This window comes from Myxocyprinus asiaticus, chromosome 3 (assembly GCF_019703515.2).
Source record: "Myxocyprinus asiaticus isolate MX2 ecotype Aquarium Trade chromosome 3, UBuf_Myxa_2, whole genome shotgun sequence".
NCBI classification, from domain to species: Eukaryota; Metazoa; Chordata; class Actinopteri; order Cypriniformes; family Catostomidae; genus Myxocyprinus; species Myxocyprinus asiaticus.
This window is the reverse complement of record NC_059346.1, coordinates 28311630-28337942: the sequence shown is the minus strand read 5'-3', so window position 1 is coordinate 28337942 and position 26313 is coordinate 28311630. Positions and strand designations below refer to the sequence as shown.

General features: G+C 39.0%; 2 protein-coding genes across 2 annotated transcripts; both read left to right on the top strand.

The window, feature by feature from the left end:
• Window positions 1-560: 560 nt before the first annotated feature.
• ifitm1 (interferon induced transmembrane protein 1) lies at window positions 561-2265 on the top strand. The gene is made up of 2 exons (XM_051670252.1): window positions 561-808; window positions 883-2265. Exons 1-2 carry the CDS (start codon window positions 635-637, stop codon window positions 1045-1047), a joined length of 339 nt encoding a protein of 112 aa, XP_051526212.1. The 5' UTR covers window positions 561-634; the 3' UTR covers window positions 1048-2265.
• Window positions 2266-4303: 2038 nt separating this feature from the next.
• Window positions 4304-25113, top strand: prkaa1 (protein kinase, AMP-activated, alpha 1 catalytic subunit). The gene is made up of 10 exons (XM_051670913.1): window positions 4304-4460; window positions 7600-7741; window positions 11757-11850; window positions 12124-12268; window positions 16869-16956; window positions 17211-17435; window positions 19078-19227; window positions 19374-19722; window positions 21701-21827; window positions 22163-25113. The coding sequence occupies exons 1-10, from the start codon at window positions 4364-4366 to the stop codon at window positions 22465-22467; spliced, it is 1722 nt and encodes a 573-aa protein (XP_051526873.1). The 5' UTR covers window positions 4304-4363; the 3' UTR covers window positions 22468-25113.
• Window positions 25114-26313: the final 1200 nt, after the last annotated feature.

Below are 26313 nucleotides of genomic sequence, written 5' to 3'. Positions count from 1 at the left end.
CATTCATACGAGCAGACAGAGAAGTAAGTTTGAAGTAAGTTAGGAGCAGAAGAAATAGAAATAAACCTTGTGTAAATTGTTAGCTTTACGCTAAGCTAAAATGCTGTTTCTAGCCATTTTACATGCACGTTACCAGGCACGATCATGTTTTTTATCAAGAAAATTCACGTTGGATCATAATTTCTTTTTTCTAGTAAGACCTTTGATATTATTGTTAATAATTTTTGTATTGTCCTTTAAAAATATCATAAAATCCTTAAAACAAGATCAATTTGATTTATCTTGTTTTAGAAACAACACTGCATAAGATATTTAGGTTTTTCAGATAATGTATTTTTAACGTGTATTTTGTCTTACTGTACTGGCAGAGTTTTTATAGTCAAAACAAGTGAAAAAATCTACCAGTGCTGAAGAAGTAATCCAAAGTATTTACCTTGAGTAATCTAATGGAATACATTACAAATTTTACAGCATGTATTCTGTAATCTGTTGTGGAATACATTTCAAAAGTAAACCTCCCAACCCTGGTAGCCAACCACACACACACCAGTCAGAACCTATAAAACAGAACTGAACACTTACAACCATCACTGTCAGACTGTCAGCAAACACTTGGCATTGAATTAACACAGCAATGGAGACATGCACAGGAATGTCAATGCAGGACAACAGAGTCTTCACTCAGCAACCAGTGTTAGTGACCATACCTGACCACCATTTCAAAGATGATATTGTTTTGTCCACGCTCAATCTCCACTACGGTAATCCTTGCTGCCTTGGGGCTGTGGCCATGTACAACTCGGTGAAGGTGAGCAACATTTTTAAAGACATAATTTTCCTGCTTCTTTCCAAGTAATTTATCATATATTTTGTGTTTGTCAGGCCAGAGACAGCACTTTTCGTGGAGACTTTGTGGCAGCATGGTCCTATGGAGCCAGAGCTCGCCGCCTAAACATCGCTTCCTTCTGCATTATTGGCTTCGTCGTACTTATCTCCATCATCACCCTCATCGCTCAATTAACTAAACCAGACAAAAATGAATCATAATGCAGAGAATTAATGTCTAAATTTTTGTCTCTCTATTGTTTTTTTTTATGATATTCACATCACTAAAGCATTAGATTTGCACCAATTTAAACATTGCATGGTTCTCGTTTGGTCTTAATTTTTACCTGAATCACTGAAGAAAGTCTGTTGGACTGTAACGTTGCTTTGGATTTTCCTTTTGTGAAATATTACATTTTGGGGCACTTTTTGGATTGTACAACATGTAGTTTTTGTAACTAATGAGTAAATCAGTGACCTCAGATCTCAAGCCTTGTGTATTTTCCATTCATCTATTTAAGCTTTTGGATTTGGCATGCAGATTCCTTGATGTTTTTGGCTTATACGATTTGAATCATGGCTCCCAGCTCTAATTACCAATGCCTATAAGAGGCTTTTATCATGAAGCAGGATTGAATGGTAAGATAAAACCAAAAATAAGATTAATCTGAGACAACACTGTATTTTTAGCATCACAAAGGTAACATTCGCTACAAGTAAAGACACAAAAGTGTGAGATTCGGTGCGAGCAACCAATCCTCTCAAACATGGAGACCCATTGTAAATGGGTTAGAAGGATGAGCATGTTCTGACCCTGGTGCTGGCTCCTTAAAACAAAGCTCTTTGATACAGTGTATGTGTCAATGAGTTCTGTGATGCAAGTACATACGGCTGACTATGTTATCTGCAGTTCAGATTTTTTTTTTAAAAGGCTTTATATTGTGCAGAGGCGCAAAACCAAATACACTAAAGTTTTGAAACACTTGACAAATCTTTTGATCTGAAGGCGTATGCTTAAATGTTTGAAATTACTTTTGATTTATTTTGGATTTTGTTTAGTCACAACATAATTCCCATAGTTCCATTTATGTTATTCCAAAGTTTTGATGACTTTACTATTATTCTAAAATGTGAAAAAAAAGAAGAATATATATATATATATAAAATAAAGAATGAGTAAGTGTTTCAAAACTTTTGACCGGTAGTGTACACAATGTATGCAGTGCACAGGGTTAGCCATATATAAGGAGGTGCTTGCGACACACCAAAATACACAGTCTAAAACAAAGGTCAGTACAAAGCAGGCAGTATAAAGAAGATGAGTCATGACTAGAACTGCAATCTGTAACCTCAAAAAAATCAATAGATTTCCACAGAATCGAACATCCATCATTTACAAATTCTTTGCACACCCCTCCCTTTAAGTTCTTTGATTTTACTTTGTACACTTGAATTGTAAAACAATTTTTGTTTTGAATAAATGTTTTGCAAATAAAAGCTAACATTTAAATAGTTTAGAATGTTTTGACAATGCTTACTATTAATACAAGAGTGTAGTACTCTGAGGTCTGTTTAACACATTTGACCATATTCAATCCCATTCTGTAGAATTATGCTGATTATGTAGATTTTCCCCAACAATCAATGCTGAAAAACAGTGCTGAAAAATTAAAAAGTATGTAGATCCTTGTGTGTATGGTTATAAACTGCTATGCTCTGAGAGAGGTATGACATATGCACTGTTGCATTTGTCACTTTAACAGTAAAGTGTGCATATGGTCCAGAGAGTATGCAAAGAATGTGTACATATTTACAGCTGAATACAAATGAACTCATGAATGTTCTTGAAGGCATCAGTTTAACACAGCATGTGAATTTTTCTACCCATACCCATGGTCATATACTTGACTTAGTTTGTATATCAGGTCTTAATAATGTTTCTACAACTGGTACACAAATTGGCATCTTGGATCACAAACTTATAGAATTTTCATTTAATTTTCCTCGCTGTAAGTCATACAAGAAAACTGTGGTATCTTATCACAACCTAAAAGCAGTCGACCCCTCATCATTCTCCACCTCTGTCTGTGCACCCTTACTTTCTGACTCTCCGAAACTGTCCTGTCCTTCAAACATTAAATATTTAAATACAAAATTAAAAACATATTAAATTAATTAAATGCATGAATAAATCGGTACATACAATATCCCATGTAATTCATTTCAGCACTAGCTTTGAATCAGTTTCAATTAATCAATAGTTCTCTGCCTCCATTTTCATTTAAGAGCTTTTTGGGATGTTTTTAACTTCAGCAAAAGCATATCCGACATGCCAATCTACGGAAGCTCTGAACCGCAAGGTGAAGGAAAAAAACTTGTGTCTCAGTTACTCCCCAATGTAACAAGTCTTACATTTTTTTCTCTCTTCCTAAAATGTTTTTTTCTCTCTTCAAAAACAAACAAACAAACAAAAAAAAAAAGCATGCGGTACCAACCTTGGCCACCAGGTGCCACTATCAGTAAACATGTAATCTAATGCTTTCTCAGTTGCTATGTCGTTGAATAATACATTTATTATTTATTTCAGGGTTTGCAAACCTTAATCAACACAAAATCAGGTTACATATGTTTAATATGGCATTCGTTGTCGTGTAACAACTGGAGTTATTTTTTTTGTTTGAAATTGTTAGCTAGTGGTTGTAATTAGCACTCCTTTGAGATTTTTTTCATTGGCTCAGAATGTCAGCAGTCCAAAGATGAAACAGTAGCTAGCATGTGCTGGACGATGATGGCATCAAGGCATAAATGTAAAATCAACCCTAAAATGAAAATGGACTCAAGATAGTGATAAAATGAAATGCAAGGGACATGTATTAATTTATTTAATCATTCAGTCTTTAATTTTATATATATATATATATATATATATATATATATATATATATATATATATATATATATATATATATATATATTACAATTTCATTATGTATTTAATGATTTCTTTAAATATTTAATTTCACATGAAATTAATTCACTATGCACTTAATGATTTATTTAATAATTTAAATATTAAATTATTTATTTAATAATGCATTTAAATAATTCACTATGTATCTAATGATTTATTTAATTATTTAATTATGAGTAATTTGGCCCTCCACATTCTTCAGTCTGTCAGACGTAAGAGAAATACCGCTCACCAAGGACATCTGCTGGTCAAAGACATGCAATGGGACTTCAGATGAAAAACAAATAATATCGCACGATAGATAATGCAATTTTTAATAATAATAATTATAATTATTATTATTAATTATAATAACAATAATAATAATGTCAAAATGTTATAATTTACATAATGTTGTTGCTACAATTAGTTAATAGTGTTTCAGAGTATTTAAATATTATTCCAAGTGATTGGAGTGATGTTTTGGCGCGCTCTTCTGTACCGGTAGTTGTCAGTAGAGACGCCGCTCAGCTCTCAGAGTCCGCCCGTCCCACTGCTGCCTCACTCAGGTAGGGCCTCAGAGCGAAGATGGCGACGGACAAACAGAAACATGAAGGCAGGGTGAAAATCGGACATTATATTCTCGGAGACACGCTAGGAGTGGGGACGTTTGGAAAAGTCAAAGGTAAAACTGTTCGAAGTGTTTTGGAATTTTTGTGATTGTTGCATTGAACACAGCTAAGCAAAGCTAACGATGATCGAGCATGTAAATGCGGCTAATGCAGCAGCACTTGTTGGCTAATGTCAATGTAGTCATGAAACAACTCGAAAGAACAACGCTATCTTTGATCACTTTTGGATAGTGTCAGCTGATCGATGTTTACCTGCTTTTTTGAATTGTTGCATGCTTGTGGAATGGGTTTATGTTTGTGTGGCTCAAAGAGGGTTTGGTCTTGGCTAACCTAGTTAGCTTTATGGTTTTATTGAGTGATTAGTTTTGTGAAGTTGCAGTTTGGTGGCGATTGATAGATGCGGTCTTGCATAGGCCAAATGTCGTTTACCAGTGTTTGCCTCCGACGTCAACCACAGATGCAGCTCGACAGAAACGAATCATCAGTCTTCATAAAATAGCAAAAGACAGAAGACAGGTACTTTATAATTATGATAAAAGTTAGCCTACGTTTACTGTTTATTGCACACGTTATTTGTAATCCACAATTTTACAATTATAACTTGATCAGTGATGGAATGCATATTCGTGGCTAATGACAGGTTTTCTTACAACAGCTAACGCTATTATGGTTGAATATAGGCATTCACATAAGTTTAACCACTCAACCGTTGAACGCATTTTTGAATGTCCATTCTTTCTCAATCATGTTGTTTCTAAACTGGTGCAATAAAACAGTGATAGCTTAGCGATAGTGACTGAAAATAGGCCTAAGCCAAGCAGTCTTTAACTGTAATTAAGGGCTAGACAGCTTCCCTGCTTGCTGTGCCCCTCAGAGCCAAGGAAGGACTTGTCTGGTGGGATCAGCCCAAATTATGTGGCACTTTTAGACCTTTCAGTTCTTTGAATCCTGATAGACAGGAAGTCTGTTGTGTAGTGCAAATCTGAATGATATTTGGGAAGTGATTGTGATATACTGTTAACAGAGATGCTAATCACCAATCTTACAAGACTTTACAAAGAAGCGTTTTATATAACCTGTCCTGTGATCATACTAATGGATAGTGAGGTCTGAGGATTTTAGTGTACATGGAAGAGTAATGATTCAAGATGGAGTCTGTAGTGTGTTTTTTTTTTGACCACTTTGTAGCGGAGGTCATCTACATGCACACTTACACACTTCACTCTGAATGTTTAGCTTTACGTTAATGCATAACTAAAGCAGTCTAGGAACTTAAAAGAGACCGCACACAGTTTCTAAGAATTGTTCACCCTGCTGCCTTCAGCAGTTAGTGATACAGCAAAATCTGGCATGATTAAAAGGACTTTGCCTGTGGATGGATTTGATAGTTAAATTGAGCTTTCTTTAAATAGTTTATGAAAAAATTACATTTGTGTTAAATGTGTAATAACCTCGCACATTAACTGGCATTGTAAATTTAACACAAGCCTTTTCTGATTTTTCAATACAGAATTGCAGACTCTATTACATCACATGACATTCTGCTTTTCAACAATTTGACTGAGAACTTGAGTGCCATTTACCTCACCCAAAATAAATCGAGTTAGAATAAATGGGTAGTTCCAAAAGATCTCCTTGGAAGGTTAATCTGATAAGTCTCTCTTACATTAGGCTATATGTGCTTCATGTGAAGATCTTTTTTGCCTGTCTGGTAGAAGATTTTCACACCTGTACACTCGTGGATATGGTGTTGTGACAATAAAGGGATTTGTTGGTCAGAAGTTCTCCTTGCGTTAGGGCCCTGATATACTTTCTACTTCTTACATATGATGTAATTTAGAACAATGCGTTAGTTTTAATGTGGTTTTTGCGTTAGTTTCGGTGGTTCGTTAAGGCCTAGATATACTTCATACAAAATCGAAGAACGAACGGGTATGATTTCATTTAGAACATAATCTGCCCAAAGGAAGGTGTTTTTGGTGGTTCGTAACAGCTCGCCTGGGCAAATTTTTAGGAAAACTTCTAACCGGTTGATAAACGCCTTCTTGATGCCATTGGTCCACTTCATCGGTAGGTGTGAACTGAAGTTCCACCTACTACTTTAAGTTTTTCAGTCAGTATTCAACATGAACACACTGGTGTGCAGTTATTAACGAGCTGGTGCACATGTTCCTACATCTGTACGATCGTTCACGTAGAGACATTTTTCAGGAACATGTCATGCAATTTTTTATTTTTGTTTAATTAGTCTACAAAAGGAATAAAATCTACTCAAATACTCTCAAGTGCCCATTCATTCGTGGCATTTGCAGCGAAAGCCATTCACACATCTGTCTATAGTAGGGTATGCCTATCATCATTCTTTTGTCCATATTCTAAATATTAACGCACTTTAAAAAAAAAAAAAAAAAAAGTTGCAGTAGTATCAGTCATCATAAATTACAAAAACTGAGTGTAACCGGTGCATATTATGGCCGCATGTAGCATGTTAGCACATTAGCGTCGTGAATTCAGAATTTAAACTACACAAATTAAACCGTTTCTACTACATATATTACTTTAAATCATCATTGAGTGATTAGATGTGAGTGTGAATTCTACTCATAGAATGAGGCATAAAATCACTGATAACACATTTTAATGACACATTAGTTAAGGTTTTACTGAGTGTCCTCATATTTAAATGTACTTCTAAATGCCTCCCACAGCGGTGGGAGTATATTGGGGCCTTAACAGCTTATCTGGGCAAACTTTAAATCATCATACAGTTTGCAAACATTCAGCTTCTTTTACTGACCTCGTGTGAATTCTACTCATAGAATGTGGCAAAGTCATTGATAACACATTTTAATATCACATTAGCATCTTGAGCATCCTCAAATTTAAATGTACCTCTAAACTCCTCCCACAGCGGTGTGGTGGTTGTCTGAATGTTCGCAAACAGTATATCGTTGCTTGGCTGTTTCAAACTTCTTTTTATCCCTGAACGAAGAATGCAGAGAACTTCTTCTGAAGTATATTGGGGCCTTTAGAATGATATAAGGAGTGGTGAAAATTGCCAGTGTTTTAAATAGCAAAAACACAAACTGCATAATGAAAACAATTGCTTCTGACCTTCTGATTCTACCACTTTCTAAAGTTGCTTGTATTATTGAAAACCTTTTCAAACATAGTTTCTTCTTGTCTGTACAGTTGGCCAGCATGAGCTGACCAAGCACCAGGTGGCGGTTAAGATTCTGAACCGGCAGAAGATTCGCAGTCTGGATGTGGTGGGGAAGATTCGGCGTGAGATCCAGAACCTCAAACTCTTCCGTCACCCACATATAATCAAACTGTAAGTAATAATCATGACCTGTTGTAGGTTAAATCTGTCTTTTGTGCTTTCTCCTTCTCTAAAGGTCTCGTTTCCCATGTTGTCACACTCACTCATGTTTTCTTAGCAGATTCATTCACTCCATACATACTGTACTATACTGATTATTTTGTGTTTAACTGTCTGACCGGGTGTATCCCAGGTGTCCTGGCCAAATTTGCCCATTAGCTTCTATCCATCATGGCTTCCTAATAATCGGATGTCAAATGATTAAAATATTTAATCACGATTAATCGCATATTTATTTTTTGTAGTTAATCGTGATTAATCGCAGTATCTTTATAAACATGAGTGGACAAAATATGCTTCATCCAGATGTATTTTTCAGTCATCCACACATCTACCCCACCAACAGGGGCAGTGGTGGCTCAGCAGTAAAAGTTCTGGGTTAGTAATCAGAAGGTTGGGGGTTCAAGCCCCAGCACTGCCAAGATGCCACTGTTGGGCCCTTGAGCAAGGCCCTTGACCCTATCTGCTCCAGGGGCACTGTATCATGGCGGACCCTGCGCTCTGACCCCAGCTTAGCTGGGATATGTGAAAAAAAGAATTTCACTGTATATGTGCAAATGTATAATGTGTGATAAATAAAATTATTATTATAATTATACAGAGTAGAACAACAGAAAATTAACACAACTCAATTGAAATTCTGTACAAAATATGGTAGTTGTAAGTGTATTATTACAGGATTTATTTGCTTATTTTTATGGAGTTTTGACAGACATGCAAAAAACGTATTTTACAATTGACAACTCTGTGCAAAATTAATCAAAAACTCCTTTTAGACGCCAATCACAATTGTAACCGGTGGGATTAAATGGGTTAATGACAGTGTAGATTACCTGCAGGGTTCCAGCAGTGTCTTCAACTTTTGCACTGGCTAGTGCACTATCAAACGGAGACAATGTGACATAACCTTGGAGACAGCAGCAGGGTTTCCATTAGCCAGTAATCAGTACCGCCACTCCCTATACGCATATTACGCAGCCCGCAGGGTGGGGGGCAGAAACTCCACCGGCTGCCCTTACTCGCACGGTATGTTATTCAAGGTCCCAGTAGCAGTTGCGGAACACAGACAATCAGCTCACACTTTCACATCGCGCTCACACCGCGCCTTGCAACTTTTGCCTCACGGTCGCACCGCACCTCGCAGTGCAAGGCTGGTGTCCAAATGGCAGCTGTCTTGCTGCTGCAATGATGTTACAATGTTAGGAGCTCTATCTGTGCTTTGCGGGCATGTTCTACTGCTATGTTACACTGATAAAATGCTTGCTGCAGGTCTCAGCAGTATGTCTCCCACCATCTGTTTTCCCGACGGCAATGCATGTGACATTAGCGGCGTTTGTACGGATTGACTTGCTTCTCGTGAACTACGGTTTATTGAAAGTGTCATATTACGCGTTAATGGCGTTAAAAAAATTTGTAGCGTTAAACGAATTTTGCGTTAACTTCGTCAGCACTAAAACAGTTGAAGTCAGAAGTTTACATACACTTAAGTTGAAGTCATTAAAACAAATTGTTTAACCACTCCACTGATTTCATATTAGCAAACTATAGTTTTGGCAAGTCGTTTAGGACATCTACTTTGTGTATGACATGAGTAATTTTTCCAACAATTGTTTACAGACAGATTGTTTCACTTTTAACTGACTATATCACAAGTCCAGTGGGTCAGAAGTTTACATACACTAAGTTTACTGTGCTTTTAAGCGCTTGGAAAATTCCAGATAATATTGTCAAGCCTTTAGGCAATTAGCCAGTTAGCTTCAGATAGGCTAATTGGAGTCAATTGGAGGTGTACCAGTGGAAGTATTTTAAGGCCTACTTTCAAACTCAGTGCCTCTTTGCTTGACATCATGGGAAAAACAAAAGAAATCAGCCAAGACCACAGAAAAAATATTGTGGACCTCCACAAGTTTGTTCATCCTTGAGAGCAATTTCCAAACGCCCGAAGGTACCATGTTCATTTGTGCAAACAGTAGTACGCAAGTATAAACACCATGGGACCGTGCAGCATCATTCCGCTCAGGAAGGAGATGCATTCTGTCTTAGAGATGAATGTAGTTTGTTGCGAAAAGTGCAAATCAATCCCAGAACAACAGTGAAAGTCCTTGTGAAGCTGCTGGAGGAAACAGGTAGACAAGTATCTATATCCACAGTAAAATTAGTCCTATATCGACATAACCTGAAAGGCTGCTCAGCAAGGAAGAATCCACTGCTCAAACCACCATAGGACCATCGTTATTTTTGGAGGAAAAAGGGTGAGGCAAGAGCGAAGAACACCATCCCAACCGTGAAGCATGGGGGTGGCAGCATCATGTTGTGGGGGTGCTTTGCTGCAGGAGGGACTGCTGCACTTCATAAAATAGATAACAACATGAGGAAGGAAAATTTACAGCGGGTCCTCTGTCCCCTGGTGGACGACAACGGCTCCTCCACCTCCTGGCGGATGGCAGCGACTCCTATGTGTCCCTGGCAGACGGCGACGGTGAGTTCTCCCAGACAGCGTGCTCTTCCTTCAATCCTGGGTTTCGGCACCAGTGTAACAAATCAGGTTCTTAATGTAGAAAGGAGGAAGCGGGGACCGGGTGAACAATCCATGTCTGACATTTAATGAACACTTTTCAGTGTGTAACAAAAGCTTGCTTTTCAGCATCGTATTTAATACACGTGCTGCTTTTCAGCAGACAAGTTCTACATAAAGACACGCACACAGACAGCTTTGTGCATCTCTCTCTCTCAAACTGAGGCTCCAGCTCCACCTTTCCTTATCTGGCTGATTGTGATCATTCTCCCCCAGCCGTCCCTCATCGCTCGCCACAGTAAGGAATGAATTAAAGGAATTAATTTTTAATTCTTGTTTTATTTCTGCTTTTAGGCACATTAACAACTTAATCGTTTATCACTAACCTCTGGTGAACTGCTTTACAAAACTGATATTGCTTAGAGTTCGCAAATAATTAATTTGACTAGTTTTAGTTGCAATATATACACGTTCATATACCCGATATTAAAGAACCAATTATATGTAAATATTAGTTAAAAGTATCGGTCAAACCAATTTTCGGTCAATCTCAAATGACAGAGTGAGCATGTAAGAGAGTGACCGTGTCTGTGTGGAATTTTGGGATGGCTTCCCTGATGACCATGCTTGCTTTTTCTTTGTTTCTTCCCCTGTGGTTTATTTGTGGCTTGGGGTGAGACAAGACATGCATGGAATTACTGAAGATGGAATGGGAGGAAGATGGGGAAATTCCATTGGCTCCCATTATAGGGAAGCAGTTAATGCTTTCCCTTGGATACTCTAAACAACTTAAGAGTTTATATTATTATTATTTTTTTAATTTATTTTATTTTGTTGTCTAAGTTGTTTGTTTTGTTTGGTTTATTTGTTTGTTTGTTTATGTGCACTGTTTGTCTGTTGATGTTTTGTGGTCTGGGTGTTTTCCAAAGTTCCAGTATATTTTTTTCCATCAAAGCCACAAACTTTTACTGTGGCTAGAAAGACATGGGAATGCTGGAGAGTGCTATGAAGTCTTCCTCCACAGCCATTAGAAATGAATTGGCTATTCCCAAGTAAATGTGGAAAACATAAGTCTAGGTGTGCAATCTTGTACCAACATTATAAATTGAATTCTAGCCAGTTTAAATATGAATACATCAGTATACCACTACTGGAAGGGAATAACTAAAAATGAAGAAATTGCTTTGCATTTGGGTAACATTGTGCAAATGAAGTTTGCTAAGACTGTACTAACAGAAGGCATCAGGAAGTCAGTCTTCAGTCCACTTGAACAGATATGATTTTGTTATGTTGGAACACTGATCACTGTCTATTACAGTAAAGAAACTAAGAAGTTCTCAATGTACCAATAATAGAGACTAATGATTACAAATAATTACAATAATGTGACACAAGCTTTATGTTATGTAACTCTGTTTAAAACTGTACTTGTTGTTTGTATTTGTTGGACAGCTATCAAGTGATCAGTACACCAACAGATATCTTCATGGTGATGGAATATGTGTCAGGAGGAGAACTCTTTGACTACATCTGTAAAAATGGAAAGGTAAAGTTTTCTTTTTTTTTTTTAATTTTTTTTTTACTGAGGCATAGTCTGGAATTGTGAAGCCACAGTCAATTCAAAATAAGAAATCACACAATTATAGATTCTTGAATGTACTGTATTTGAAGTATATATATTATTATTATTTTTTTTTTGTGACTACTGTAGTATTCAGGTGCACAGAAATGATATAATAGGTTCAATTAATTTCAGATTAGAGATAATGAGAAATAAAACATGGTCCTGAAAGGTCTTATTCTGTGTCTCTTTGGTAAGTTGGATGAGAAGGAGAGCAGACGTTTATTCCAGCAGATCATTTCGGGGGTGGATTACTGCCACAGACACATGGTGGTGCACAGAGACCTCAAGCCTGAGAACGTCCTGCTGGATGCGCACATGAATGCCAAGATTGCAGATTTTGGTTTGTGAATATAGAATAAACTAATTGAAATGGTTTTGTAGAAAAACTTGAAAAAGAGAAAATGTGTTGGGGTTCCTTAGGCTTTGGATATTCTTTGGGTGCTTCTCATTTCTGAAAATGTGCATACTCGTTTCCTTTCCTTGCGTCCTAGCTCCACCCTCTTAAAAAAATTAGGAAAGGTTGCAAGGAAAGGAGGATGGAGGATTCGAAGGAAGATGTATTTGTAAAATGGAATGTCCTGCTCACTCAAGCAGCTGCGTTACTTCAGAGCGCTTGCCGTTATGTTGTTGAAACTTGATTAATATATTCATAATAAATCCAAATAATTCAAGATGTACTGTTGAAGTCTGTGACAATATAATAAAGATGTTTTATTTAAACCGCAGAGGTGAAACGTGAGTTAAAACTGTGGTGCCGGATGTGAAGGGGGAAGAAAAATGCATGCGTGCATCAGGTGTTTCTACAAAAAAACATAGATTTCCTCACGTATGCATTCTACCTCAAGCCTCCTCAGTCCTCCATGTCCCACAGTGTATTTAGATAACTGATACGTCCTTCGTGATGGCGGACTTTAATTGGTGTGCGGGATGTCTCGTGTAGTCAAACCTGTGACTTCGGCAAAGGTCTGGGCTCTAAAGTAGCTTCAGTTGGCCAAGAACCGCCCATTTAGACAGGAAAAGCCATCTGACTAACATGTTAGTTTTTTTTTTTAGTTTTTTTTTTATTTTTTTTGTTACAAGATGGCGCCACGGATGGCAGTCTTGGTGTGGAGCTCTCCCATTCCTTTGTTGTTTTTGTTTGTTTGTCCTGTATTTTATTTTTTTTCAATCAGTTTTACCAGGGATAAACTGCTGAGCATTCGGCAGCACATACCAGACAATCTTTTCCTGGTTTTTGACTATTCGGATGTTTTACTGGACACAGTTGGAGGCTCAGCTGTGTTGTTCAAGTGCACTATGAGACGCAAGCAAGGGAAGTGAGCCGGCGTGCTGGTCAACTCTGTCAGCACGGCATTCGAACAGCACTGCCGAATATTCATCTAGCGAATCTCCGCGCTCTTCCTAACAAAATGGACGAACTACATCTCACCCGTACAAAAAGGATTTTTCAAACTCTGTTGCCTTGTGCTTCACAGAAACCTGGCTGAGTGAAGCCATTCCGGACAGCGTGTTACATCTGCTGGGCTTTCAGCTGTTCAGAGCGGATCGCATTGCGGAGTTCACGGGGAAAACGAGAGGGATTGGAACATGTTTTTGCATCAATGAAAGTTGGTGTACAGATGTAACCACGCTAAAGAAGATGTGCTGTCCTAATTTGGAAGCGGTCTCTATCAACTGTAAGCCTTTCTACTCGCCACAGGCGTTTTCCTTGTTTATTCTGGCAAGTGTTTGTGTTCCTCCACCAGCATGTGTGAGCGCAGCGCTGCAACAGCTGGCTGATCAGATCACTGACACAGAACAACAATACCTGAAATCACTTATTCTTGGCTTTTTTAACAAAGCCAACCTCAGACAGCATATTACATGCCCCACCAGACAGAAATATACTGGATCACTGCTACACAACATTAAAGGATGCAAGTTGCTCTGTCCCTAGAGCAGCTTTGAGACTCTCTGATCACTGTCTGGTTCATCTTCCGTCCTACAGGCAGAAAGTAAAATCAGCAAAACCTGTAATAAGGACTGTAAAACGATGGACCAATGAAGCTGAGTTGGAACTACAAGCCTGCTTTGACTGCACACAATCTGGATGAGCTCACAGATACTGTGACATCATATATCAGTTTCTGTGAGAATATGTGCATTCCTACTAGGACTTATTTAATGTTCAACAATGACAAACCATGGTTTACAGCAAAATTCAGGCAGCTTTGTCAGGCTGAAGACGATGCTTACAGAAGTGGGGATAAAATCTTGTGCAATCAGGCCAGAAACACATTGACAAAAGAGATTAGAATGGCTAAAAGAAGCTACTCTGAGAAGCTGAAAAACAAGTTTTCAGCTCACGACCCTGCATCAGTGTGGAGAGGCCTGAAAGACATTAACTATAAGACACCATCTCCCAACGCTGTAGGGAATCAACAACTGGCCTATGACCTGAATGTGTTTTACTGTAGATTTGAAAAGCCCAGTCTCACACCCCACACCCACTCTGACCTTCACTTCACACAAACACCAACACCTCCTGCAACATGACCCCCCCCCCCCCCCCCCCCCGCTACTCAACCTGCATTTCAGATCTGTGAAGAGGATATGTGCCGGGTCTTCCGGAAACAAAAGACAAGGAAAGCACAGGGCCCGGATGGTGTTTCACCCACTTGTCTAAAATCCTGTGCTGACCAGCTGGCCCCCATCTCAACACAGATCTTCCACAGATCACTGGAGCAGTGTGAAGTTCCCTGCTGCTTCAAATGCTCCACCATCATCCCTGTCCCAAAGAAACCCAAAATCACAGGACTTAATGACTACAGACCTGTCGCTCTGACATCTGTGGTCATGAAGTAATTTGAGAGACTGGTGTTGGCCCACCTGAAGGACATCACTGGACCCTTTCTGAATCCCCTTCAATTTGCTTATCGAGCAAACAGGTCTGTGGATGATGCAGTCAACATGGGATTACATCATATCCTGCAACATCTGGACATAACAGGAACATGTGCAAGGATACTTTTTGTGGACTTCAGTTCGGCTTTCAACACCACCATCTCAGTTGTTCTTCAGACTAAATTAAACCAACCCTCTATTCCCAACTCTATCTGTCAGTGGATCACCAGCTTTCTGACAGATAGGCAGCACTTAGTGAGACTGGGGAAATTCACTTCCAGCATCTGTACGATCAGCACTGGTGCCCCCCATTGATGTGTGCTCTCCCCACTACTCTTCTCCCTGTACATAAATGACTGTACTGCCAAGGATCCCTCTGTCAAGCTCCTGAAGTTTGCAGATGACACTACGGTCATTGGCCTCATCCAGGATGACGATGAGACTGCATACAGAAGGGAGGATGATCAGCTGGCTGTCTGGTACAGTCAAAACAACCTGGAGCTGAACATGCTCAAAACAGTGGAGATGATAGTGAATTTTAGGAGGAACACCCCAACATTGACCCCGCTCACCATTCTGAACAGCACTGTGGCAGCAGTGGAGTCATTCAGGTTCCTGGGCTCTACCATCTCACAGGCCCTGAAGCGGGAGACCCACATTGACTCCACTGTGAAAAAGGCCCAGTTGAGGAAATTCAACCTGCCACAGGTGCTGCTGATACAGTTCTACTCAGCAATCATTGGGTCTGTCCTCTGCACTTCAGTAACTGTCTGGTTTGATTCAGCTACAAAATCGGACATCAGAAGACTACAAAGTATAGTTCGGAATGCTGAGCGGATTATTGGTTGCCCCCTGCCCACCCTTCAAGAACTATACACTTCCAGAGTGAGGTAAAGGGTTGGAAAAATCACTCTAGACACCACTCACCCTGCCCACTACCTTTCTGGACTCTTGCCTTCTGGCTGGCGCTACAGAGCACTGAGCACCAGAACCGTCAGGCACAACAACAGTTTTTTCCCCTCAGGCTATCCATCTCATGAACAGTTAAAACTGCCCCATTGAGCAATAATTATTTGCAATAGACAGCTTAGTCTATTTATATTTATCCTAACATTCCCTTGCACTATCTGTATATAGCAGATTTGTATTTGTGCATAATGTGTGTGTGTGTGTGTGTGTGTGTGTGTGTGTTTTTTTGTCTTGTGTATTTTTATATATACTTATTTTCTATTTGCTTTTTATTTTTATTTTGTTTTTTTATTATCTTTGTCTTGTTGTATTGTTTGTGCACTGGAAGCTTTTGTTAACAAGACAAATTCCTTGTATGTGTAAGCATACTCTAATTCTGATGTTAAGCGACCAGTCACAGTTTTGTCATTACGGGGTGTTTAGGGGCGGGGTTATCAGAGATGTATCATACCTTAATTATAGACCTACATGGGGAAAGAAATAATCAATTTAAGGGTGTGTGAGTCTCCACGAGAGATTGCACAGGAAACACATGTGAAAATAGCAGAAAATGTGTTGTCAAAGTACAGCACAGAAAACCTCATTATAGAAAATTTCACAGACATAATTAAGTAAACAAAACAGAAAATGCAGCTCTGCTCGTTGATATCCGGTTTATTTTTTGCCATGTCCCTCAAACTAAACACTTAATATTTTTAAAAGTCATTACCCTGGCAAACTGTGATTTCGTCCTCCGAAGCTCTTATTGTATCAACGCGGAAACTTATCAGGCAGACTGATAAAAGGTCCTTTGTGCGTCTGTTCGTCGAAGTTTCATCAAACCAGCCAATCAGATTTGTGCCGAGTTGATCGAGAAAGCGTTACGTGTGCTATGTGCATCAGACGTAGAACAAGGACTGTGGGTGGTCAGTGGGTGTGCCGGCTGAGACTAGTATCTGGGTCACAGGCTTTAGGACAGAGGAGTGAGGAAACGAGGAAGCATCAATTAGGGTATTGAGAAGCACCCTTTGTTTTCTCTTGTTTGAGATGCTTGTATTACAAGGTAGACAGACTTTTTACCCATACACCATAATTTTTTAATTCCGTAGGCTTGTCAAATATGATGTCAGATGGAGAGTTCTTAAGGACGAGTTGCGGCTCTCCTAATTATGCTGCCCCTGAAGTAATCTCTGGACGGTACTGTGCCCTGCTCTGCTCGTATTTTTACTTCTTTGTGGTTGTATCTCAGAGCTCTTCTGATTCATTCTCTTTTCTGAGACATTTTTTTTCTTTTTAAATCCTTTATCTTTAATTGTGTCTTTTTCATAACACATTCTGTTCTGGTCATCTAAGGTGATCTTCTGTGCTGCTTTAAATAGCTGGTAAATTGTCTTTTGTGGTTTGTCATTCAGATTGGCTCTCTTGACTGGTCTTTTGCTGTTCTGATCCAGGTTGTATGCAGGGCCTGAGGTGGACATCTGGAGCAGTGGAGTGATTTTGTACGCTCTGTTATGCGGAACGCTCCCGTTTGACGATGACCATGTTCCAACACTGTTCAAGAAGATCTGCGATGGCATCTTCTTTACACCTCAGTACCTGAACTCCTCCGTTATCAGCCTTTTGAAACACATGCTCCAGGTGGACCCCATGAAGAGAGCCACCATTAAAGAGATTAGGTCAGACAATACACAAAACACCACACTGTGCATTTATTAATGTTGCACTCAGATAGTTCACCCCAAAATGAAAATTCTCTCTTCACTTTCATGCCATTCCAGATGTGTATAACTTTTTTCTTCTGCTGAACACAATCATAGTATATATCAGCTCTGTAGGTTCATACAATGCAAGTGAACGGTGGCCAGAACTTTGAAGGTCCAAAAAGTACATAAAAGCAGCATAAAATGAATCCATGCGACTCCAGTGGTTTTATATATTTCTTCTGAAGTGATGCATTCACATTGGGTGAGAAACAGATCAATATTTCAATCCTTATTTACTATAAATCTCTACTTTCACATTCATCTGAAGACATGGATTTAACCACTGGAGTCTTATGAATTACTTTTATGTTGCCTTTATGTGATTTTCGGAGCTTGAAAGGTCTGGTCACTGTTCACTTGCATTTTATGGACCTACAGATCTGAGATGTTCTTCCAAAAATCTTAATTTGTGTTCAGCGGAAGAAAGAAAATCCTACACATCTAGGATGGCATGAGGGTGAGTAAATGAGAATTTTCATTTTTGGGTGAACTATACCTTTAAGATATCTCGAACTTACACTGACATCTTGGACTTACACTGGGCATGGATGCAGCATTATTCAAATGCAATAGTTTTCAGTTACCGATGCTATTGTAGAAAAGGTGCTTACTGAGATTAAGCGAGTAGTATTCGGCTGGTCATGTGATCCTAACATGGCAGCCCCCATGAGGGGACCCTCTCCATGTAGAATAAAACAGCTTTTATAAGGTTACTTACATGACTGGAGTCTTCACCTCATGTGAGTGGTAATGATTTTATACATGTTTCAAAATTACAATTAATTTCTTTAGAAGTAAAACCTTTTTAATGAGTAAAAAAATTACTGTGCACCTTTAATGCCAAAATGATTTGCATATGTGGACTACAGTAAGATTTCACTGCAAAAAAAAAAAAAAAACGAACACAAACAATTATTTGCCATGATATTCCATAAACAACATCAAACAAATCAGTAATGTTTTGCACTGTATACAACCATTTTCCAAGATGTATAGATTCATAGCTTCCATTGAGTTAAATTATAGCTATAATTTCCAGCTATTGCAAAAATAAAAACCTAATATTATTTCTAGTATTTTTTTGTTGTTGGAAAACTTAATGTTAAAGGAAAAAATATATATGTATTTTTGGACACAAAATATGTTGTTAAAAATAAAATCTTATTATTTTTATGGTAAGGCCTGTGAAAATAGCAGTGCAAGTAAAAACTAAACTACTGATCTGAACTGGGGGTGGGAATCCTTATTGTTAAACCCTGAACTGTGTAAATCTTGTTTTCAGAGAATTTATCTTGTATCAGAAAATCTTGAATGCAAGTGTCTTTGAACTGACAAGAAAAAGAACAAGTAAAAGAAAATTAAAAAATCTGCCAGTGCCACAAGACAAAATACATACAAAATTGATTTCTCTGAAAATTCATTTATCTTGTTTTAAGGACTTCTAGATATTTTTACTAGAGAACCAAACAAAGATATTCATTTAGAATGTGATTTGTTAGTTTTGTGTAAAATGTTTCTTCAATCTTTTTCTCTGATCATTGATCTCCATTTTCAGGGAGGATGAGTGGTTTAAGCAAGATCTCCCCAAATATCTGTTCCCTGAGGATGCTGCATACAGCAACAACATGACTGACGAGGAGGCGTTGAAGGAGGTGTGTGAGAAGTTTGAATGCACCGAGGAGGAGGTGCTCAACTGTCTGTACAGGTTTGTCTGCTCATCTGCTTTTGTACCAGCTTTTTGTGTCACCTTTTCCTAGGCAGATTGAAGCAGGTAGTTACTTTCATGCAGTGAAAACCACCAAACAGATATGTCTCTCATCTGTCCATTCTTTCCCCTCCTCTCTTTTAAAGTCGCAATCACCAGGATCCTCTTGCTGTTGCCTATCACTTGATCATTGACAACCGGCGCATTATGAGCGAGGCCAAAGACTTCTATTTGGCCTCCAGTCCTCCAGACAGCTTCCTGGACGATCTGCCCGCGCACCATGCCACTAAGATTCACCCTGAGAGAGTGCCCTTCCTGGTGGCGGAGACACAGCCACGCCCCCGACACACACTAGATGAGCTGAACCCCCAAAAGTCAAAGCATCTTGGTGTCCGGCGGGCCAAATGGCACCTGGGGATCCGCAGTCAGAGCAGACCAAATGATATCATGAGTGAGGTCTGTCGCGCCATGAAGCAGTTGGACTACGTGTGGAAGGTGAGCATGAGTGCATGTAGATACGAACGCTTTTTGGATTATACTTTACATTTGTGGTATCGTTGCATTATTTAGTGCCTCGTTGACTGTTTATATGCACTTAAGAAAACAGCTTATTCTAGGGTTTTTGCAGAAAGCGGCGTTCTGAAACGTTTTAGGAATTAAGAGAAAGCAGTTTAACACATCTAGGTTTTTCCTCAAAGCGGCTTAATGTGGCCATGTAAACACATAAGTGCTGTTCTGATGGGTGTTTGAAGAGTGTGCATGTCTGTAAACAGACCAGACAACAAATGTCATAGGATTGAGCCCAACAACAAGTCAACACAGCGGAAAGAATTCAACTTTTCTGGGAGTACAGTGCGAAAAGGACGTACACTATAATACAATGCCCATTTATACACAACAATGTAAAATATCGATGGTTCCTCACATTCGCATATATGCGCTCGTACATTGAGGGAATCCCAGAGTTTTACCTAAGAGAGCCCACTATTGTAGCGCAATTCCGCTGCAGATCGTGATAGAAAGTTACAAAAACAAACCGCAACAACTCTGGAATATCTGGAAATAAAGTGAAGCAATGGAGAATAAAATGGCAAAGTCTTCCTCAGATGCCATGTTTGTAATTTACACAAGCGTTGTGGGAAAATTACATTGCTGTGTTTACAGCTGCTTACCGACGAGCCGCATGTTAAGAGTACAGCGCTTATACAGTGCATGTAAACCGGACCACTGCTTTCTCACAAAAAGACGCTTTCTGGTGTCCATGTACACGTAGTCAATGACTAGTCAAGTAATCCTAAGTCTTAAGGAAGCCCTGTATAATTAGAAAAGTTGGAAAATTGAGATTGAGTCTCAGTGTGCCACTCAATTACTAGGACAAGATTTGTTTTCAAGGCCAAGAACCAAGAGAAGAATGTGTAAATTTAAGGCGTGATATTCTTTGGAACAATATTTAGACTACATAGTGCAGTGAACCAGTTAGCACAGTCCTAGTTTAAGTTAAACATTACTCAATAAATTAATCAGGTCCATTTAAGTCAGTCTTGGTGGCAATAATCCTGTTCGGACGGGATTAGTTTTATATGGGGATGTGGGCTAATGTAATAGTTACCAGAGCTTCTCAGTAATTTTAATCCTGTGCGAATTGGTCATGTCAGTAAGTTTTCCAGACTTTTTACTATTACAGCATGTTTTACCTACTATAAAAGCCCTGTAAAAATAACCCATGATACTATTACTGCTGTGCAAATTAAATTGTTGATAAGCCCGTAAATCTGCACTTTTCAGCCCTGAGCCTTTTAAATATCGCAGTTTCTTAAGTTCTCAGAGTGTCTGAAGTGGATGTTGGTCAAGAGGAGATGCCAGAAAATGTAAGACGAGTTCTCAACTTCAGATAACGCTGGCTGATGCATTTGGACTGATGGATGTTTTTCTCAAAATGTTTATGCTGTCGAGTGTTTATTTACCCATATAAAAGAGAAATGAGCAGTTTTTGATTATGATTTGAGCAGAATTAGTGCAGGAAATTGTGTTGAGCCCCGTGTTTCGTAACACATATTCTGGAGGGACAAATAAAATTACAGAATGTGAAGAGTTTGTCCATATTTTTAATTTAAGAGTGTAATACAGGATTACAGGCTTGTTAATGTCACCAGTTCTGTTGTATTTAGCCAGATATTCCAATCAGTTTCTTCTAATAGTCACAGATACTGTATATGCTCATGTTTAATATTTCCTGCATAATCAGCACAGTATATATTTTCTAATTGGTTAGTTACGTGTGACAGCACAGCAGTGTGTAGTTGCAATAGATACACCCATCTCTGCTATTTTTACAGACATCGCTTATCCCATGTGAATCGACGGTAAATATTACAGATGTCCACAGTAATGATTCATTTACGGACATATGTCCAGAAAACTAATTGCATTCGAATAGGGCTTATTATGCCTTTTTCTCCCTGTGGTTTGGCAGGTGGTGAACCCCTATTATTTGCGGGTACGGAGGAAGAACCCAGTTACTGGCATGAACACAAAGATGAGCCTCCAGCTCTACCAGGTGGACAGCAGGACCTACTTACTAGACTTCAGGAGCATAGACGGTAAAATGGTTACACCTAAAAATTTGTGTGTGGTTTTTATCTGTAGGGATAATTTTCTCAAAAATGAAAATTCTTTCATTATTTAGTCACCCTCATGTTGTTCCAGATATATATGACTTCCTTTTTTCCATGTGGAACACAAAAGGAGATGTTAGGTTGACTAACAGTGTCAGTCACCATTAACTTTCATTGTATGTAAAAATATGGTGACTGAGACATTTTGCCTAGCACGTTCCATGGAAGATAGGAAGTTATATGTGTTTTAAACAAAGTAACGGTGAGTAAATGATTTTCAGTTTTATTGTTTTCGCTTACATTTGTTCGGTTTCATTCAGATGACATGATGGAAGTAAAATCAGGGACCGCCACTCCTCACCGCTCTGGCTCAGTTGGTAACTACCGGACTACGCTAAAGAATGACAGGATTGAGAAAAATGAATGTGAGGATGCAGTAAAGGGGGATGCGTCCGCACCTTCCACGCCTCCGATAGCCGGTGGGAAACTAGCAGAAGGCTCGCTGGCTTCTTCTCTTACCTCCTCAGTGGATTCCACTGGGGGAGAGATTCTCCCTAGGCCAGGAAGTCACACCATAGAGTTCTTTGAGATGTGCGCCAACCTCATCAAGATGCTTGCACGATAACTTTTGTTTCCTTTGATGCCTTCTGCTCTCTCTTTCACTCTCCTCTGTCTCCCCTCTCACTATCTGGCTTTTCTCTCTTCTAGAATGCTGTCTACCTCTTTGTCTTACGATATCTGTGTCTTCATCCACGGCAGTCCTTCTCTCTCTCTATTTTTGTCTCTCTTTTTCTCTCTCGGTGTCATTAGAGCAATAAGCATGCAGACTCAAGACTCCATGCATCCCACTTGCATGAACAAGCTGAATGGTCTGTGGCACTACAGTTGCCAGTGTCAGCCTGTTTAAGGAGTCAAATTGGGAGTAAAAGATTGAAGATTGGTGCGAGAGGGAAAAGGATTGAGGGTTTTTTGTGCCACAGTCAAAAAGATGTCAGAAAGATTGCTAAGCCACTTTATAGTATCAAAACTCTTTAAGAGATGGTTTTACAATTCTTTTCTGTGGTTTTATAGCAAGGATTTTCTTCACAGAGAGGGAGGTATAGAGGTGTCTGTGCATTAAAATGTCCGATTGATACACTGAGCTAGTTGTACTGTACACAATGATGTTGTGATTCTTGGTAGACCAAGAAAGAGCAATTTTGAGGCATGTGTGACATTGAATGAGACTGAACGCACTTTTGCACAGTTTTACCTGTTAGTTTCTGTGGTCTAGTCTCATGACTGGCAATCCCATTAAAGCGGCCAACTGGGAAGGACACTTGAATAGGAGGAGCCAGCTTATAAAGTGGGTCACTAATGGGAGGGGCTGACTTTACATGGTGGGCACTTTACAATTAAGGGACAACTTAATGAGTCAGCTTTTCTTTAAGAGGCCAATGTAAGATACCCATTTATTCTGAGGAAGTGCAATGCCCTTGCCTCTGTTTCGTAGATTAGAAGAAAAAAAAAAAACGTGTTTTTTCAAATAGGTCTTTGTCATGTCACAACTTAAGTCAATTTTTCTTTTGTTTCCATTTGCTCATGTTACGTAAATATATAAGGATATACAGAATTTAAAAATGCATTTGGATTTATATTTATCAGTGCTTTATATGGGGTTGTAGATTATATTGAAATTGTGATAATGGACTGGATATTTTTTTTTTTTAAGAAATGTTTGATAATATTGCTGTAAGATTGTTTTATTCCATACACTGCTTTATCAAAACAACCTTTTTTTTTTTTTACTATTATTTTAGATGTTTTACAAAACAGTGGTTGCTTAAGTTCGGCATGATGAAAAAATCAACTGTTCCACATTCCCTTCTCTCTTTACCAAATTGAATTTCTATAGTCAGGCAGGGCCAGTATTAGAACCTCTGTAAGGCTTTGCTCAGGATCTCTTCAAAATATAACCTGCAGGAAATGAAAAGTGCATTTATGGACACTTTGAAAAACCATTCGAATAGGAAAGCACATTCCACATGCATGTGACTTCATGTGCCCTCATATGCGGCTGCACAAGCTATGTGTAATGCACAAAGTACTTAAACCCATGTCCAAAAAGTAATGAACAACAGTACTGCAAATTATTAATTATTAAATTATGTTTTGGCATAGTGATGGAAATAAGCAACTTCATCAGAGTAGTTGTCAGGGCTTTCAACTTGTTTCACAGAAAAGGATAACCCAGTGTTTCCAACGAAGACATGGTGAAACGATATTATCTGCATTTATTTCCCATTAAGTAAATGCACAAGTCTTTTCTACACTAGGAATGAAAGAAATCAATTTAAAGTTGTTTGCTTTACCCCTGAATACCTAAGAGCTCCACCTCTATTCAAACTAAAAGTCCCCAAACACAAGTCTCTATAAATGGCTGGAAAACCTGGAATAAATTAGTTTTTAAATCATAAATTAATACTTTCTGTGTATGGCACAGCCCATTTACTTTTTCCTTCATGTAACATTTAAGCAAACAAAATGTCTTAATGCACATTCTTAAAGCAAAACAAACAGCAATAGCATACTCTCAAAAAGAAGGGGGGAAAAAAGATTTCAAGCCAATAATTGATTTGATTTATTGATGTCTTGAGTATGTCTAGTTTCCTAGGGAAAACCAGATTAGGCTTAGTCTCTTATTTGTTCTAAACTGCACTATCATTTCAGATTCTTCTTTATCAAGACTTTTAAGCTAAAACTTGACAATCGATGCCTCGTACGCCAGCTCTAAGACAAATCCCAAGACATTTGGTTCTGCTTTGTCCCCTTTACAATTGTTTTACCATTTCCTCATTAGTCTCATCCAAATGATAACTCTCCTTATCTCAAGGGAATGTGGCTCTTACAATAAATTTAAATTAAAAATAAAATAAAACCATATACAGCAAACAACAGAATTGTATCGCAGTTAATGGTTCAGCAAGAAATCCATTAATGCTGATTAAACTGTCTTTAATCCATGTTTGTGCAAACAGCAGGCCACACTCTGTAGTAGCACATTTTAGTGTCTACACAAGTTGTTTACTCGGGCATGAAAAACAAAGAGTTTAGAAAATATATTGATGTATTTGTCTTAACTGCTTCAAAAAATATGAATTTGTTCATTATCTGTGCAGAATGGACCTCATGGAGGATTGCCAATGTAAATTTACATATAATTACCTTTAATTTACCATTAAAAGATGATTTGTAAATACAACTGCCTAATAAACTGCTGCATAAAGACTGATTGCTGTGCTTTTTTAAAATACATGGCTATTAGTAATGTGATTGTAATGCAACTCCTCATAAGATTCCCATTGTGACAGCTTACCCCATATACCCGTTATTGAGGCATGTTGCCACAAAAGGTCAATGTGTGTTAAATGAACTTTTTTCCCCTTGGTAATAACAGAGGAAATGTTAAATAAATGATTTTTATTGTAAAGACTTCAAGATACACTATATTGCCAAAAGTATTCGCTCACCCATCCAAATAATTGAATTCAGGTGTTCCAATCACTTCCATGGCCACAGGTGTATAAAATGAAGCACCTAGGCATGCAGACTGCTTCTACAAACATTTGTGAAAGAATGGGCCGCTCTCAGGAGCTCAGTGAATTCCAGCATGGTACAGTGATAGGATGCCACCTGTGCAACAAGTCCAGTCGTGAAATTTCCTCGCTACTAAATATTCCACAGTCAACTGTCAGTGGTATTATAACAAAGTGGAAGCGATTGGGAATGACAGCAACTCAGCCACGAAGTGGTAGGCCACGTAAAATGACAGAGCGGGGTCAGCGGATGCTGAGGTGCATAGTGCGCAGAGGTCGCCAACTTTCTGCAGAGTCAATCGCTACAGACCTCCAAAGTTCATGTGGCCTTCAGATTAGCTCAAGAACAGTGCGTAGAGAGCTTCATGGAATGGGTTTCCATGGCCGAGCAGCTGCATCCAAGCCATACATCACCAAGTGCAATGCAAAGCATCGGATGCAGTGGTGTAAAGCACGCCGCCACTGGACTCTAGAGCAGTGGAGACACGTTCTCTGGAGTGACGAATCACGCTTCTCCATCTGGCAATCTGATGGACGAGTCTGGGTTTGGCGGTTGCCAGGAGAACGGTACTTGTCTGACTGCATTGTGCCAACTGTGAAGTTTGGTGGAGGGAGGATTATGGTGTGGGGTTGTTTTTCAGGAGCTGGGCTTGGCCCCTTAGTTCCAGTAAAAGGAACTCTGAATGCTTCAGCATACCAAGAGATTTTGGACAATTCCATGCTCCCAACTTTGTGGGAACAGTTTGGGGATGGCCCCTTCCTGTTCCAACATGACTGCGCACCAGTGCACAAAGCAAGGTCCATAAAGACATGGATGAGCGAGTTTGGTGTGGAAGAACTTGACTGGCCTGCACAGAGTCCTGACCTCAACCCGATAGAGCACCTTTGGGATGAAT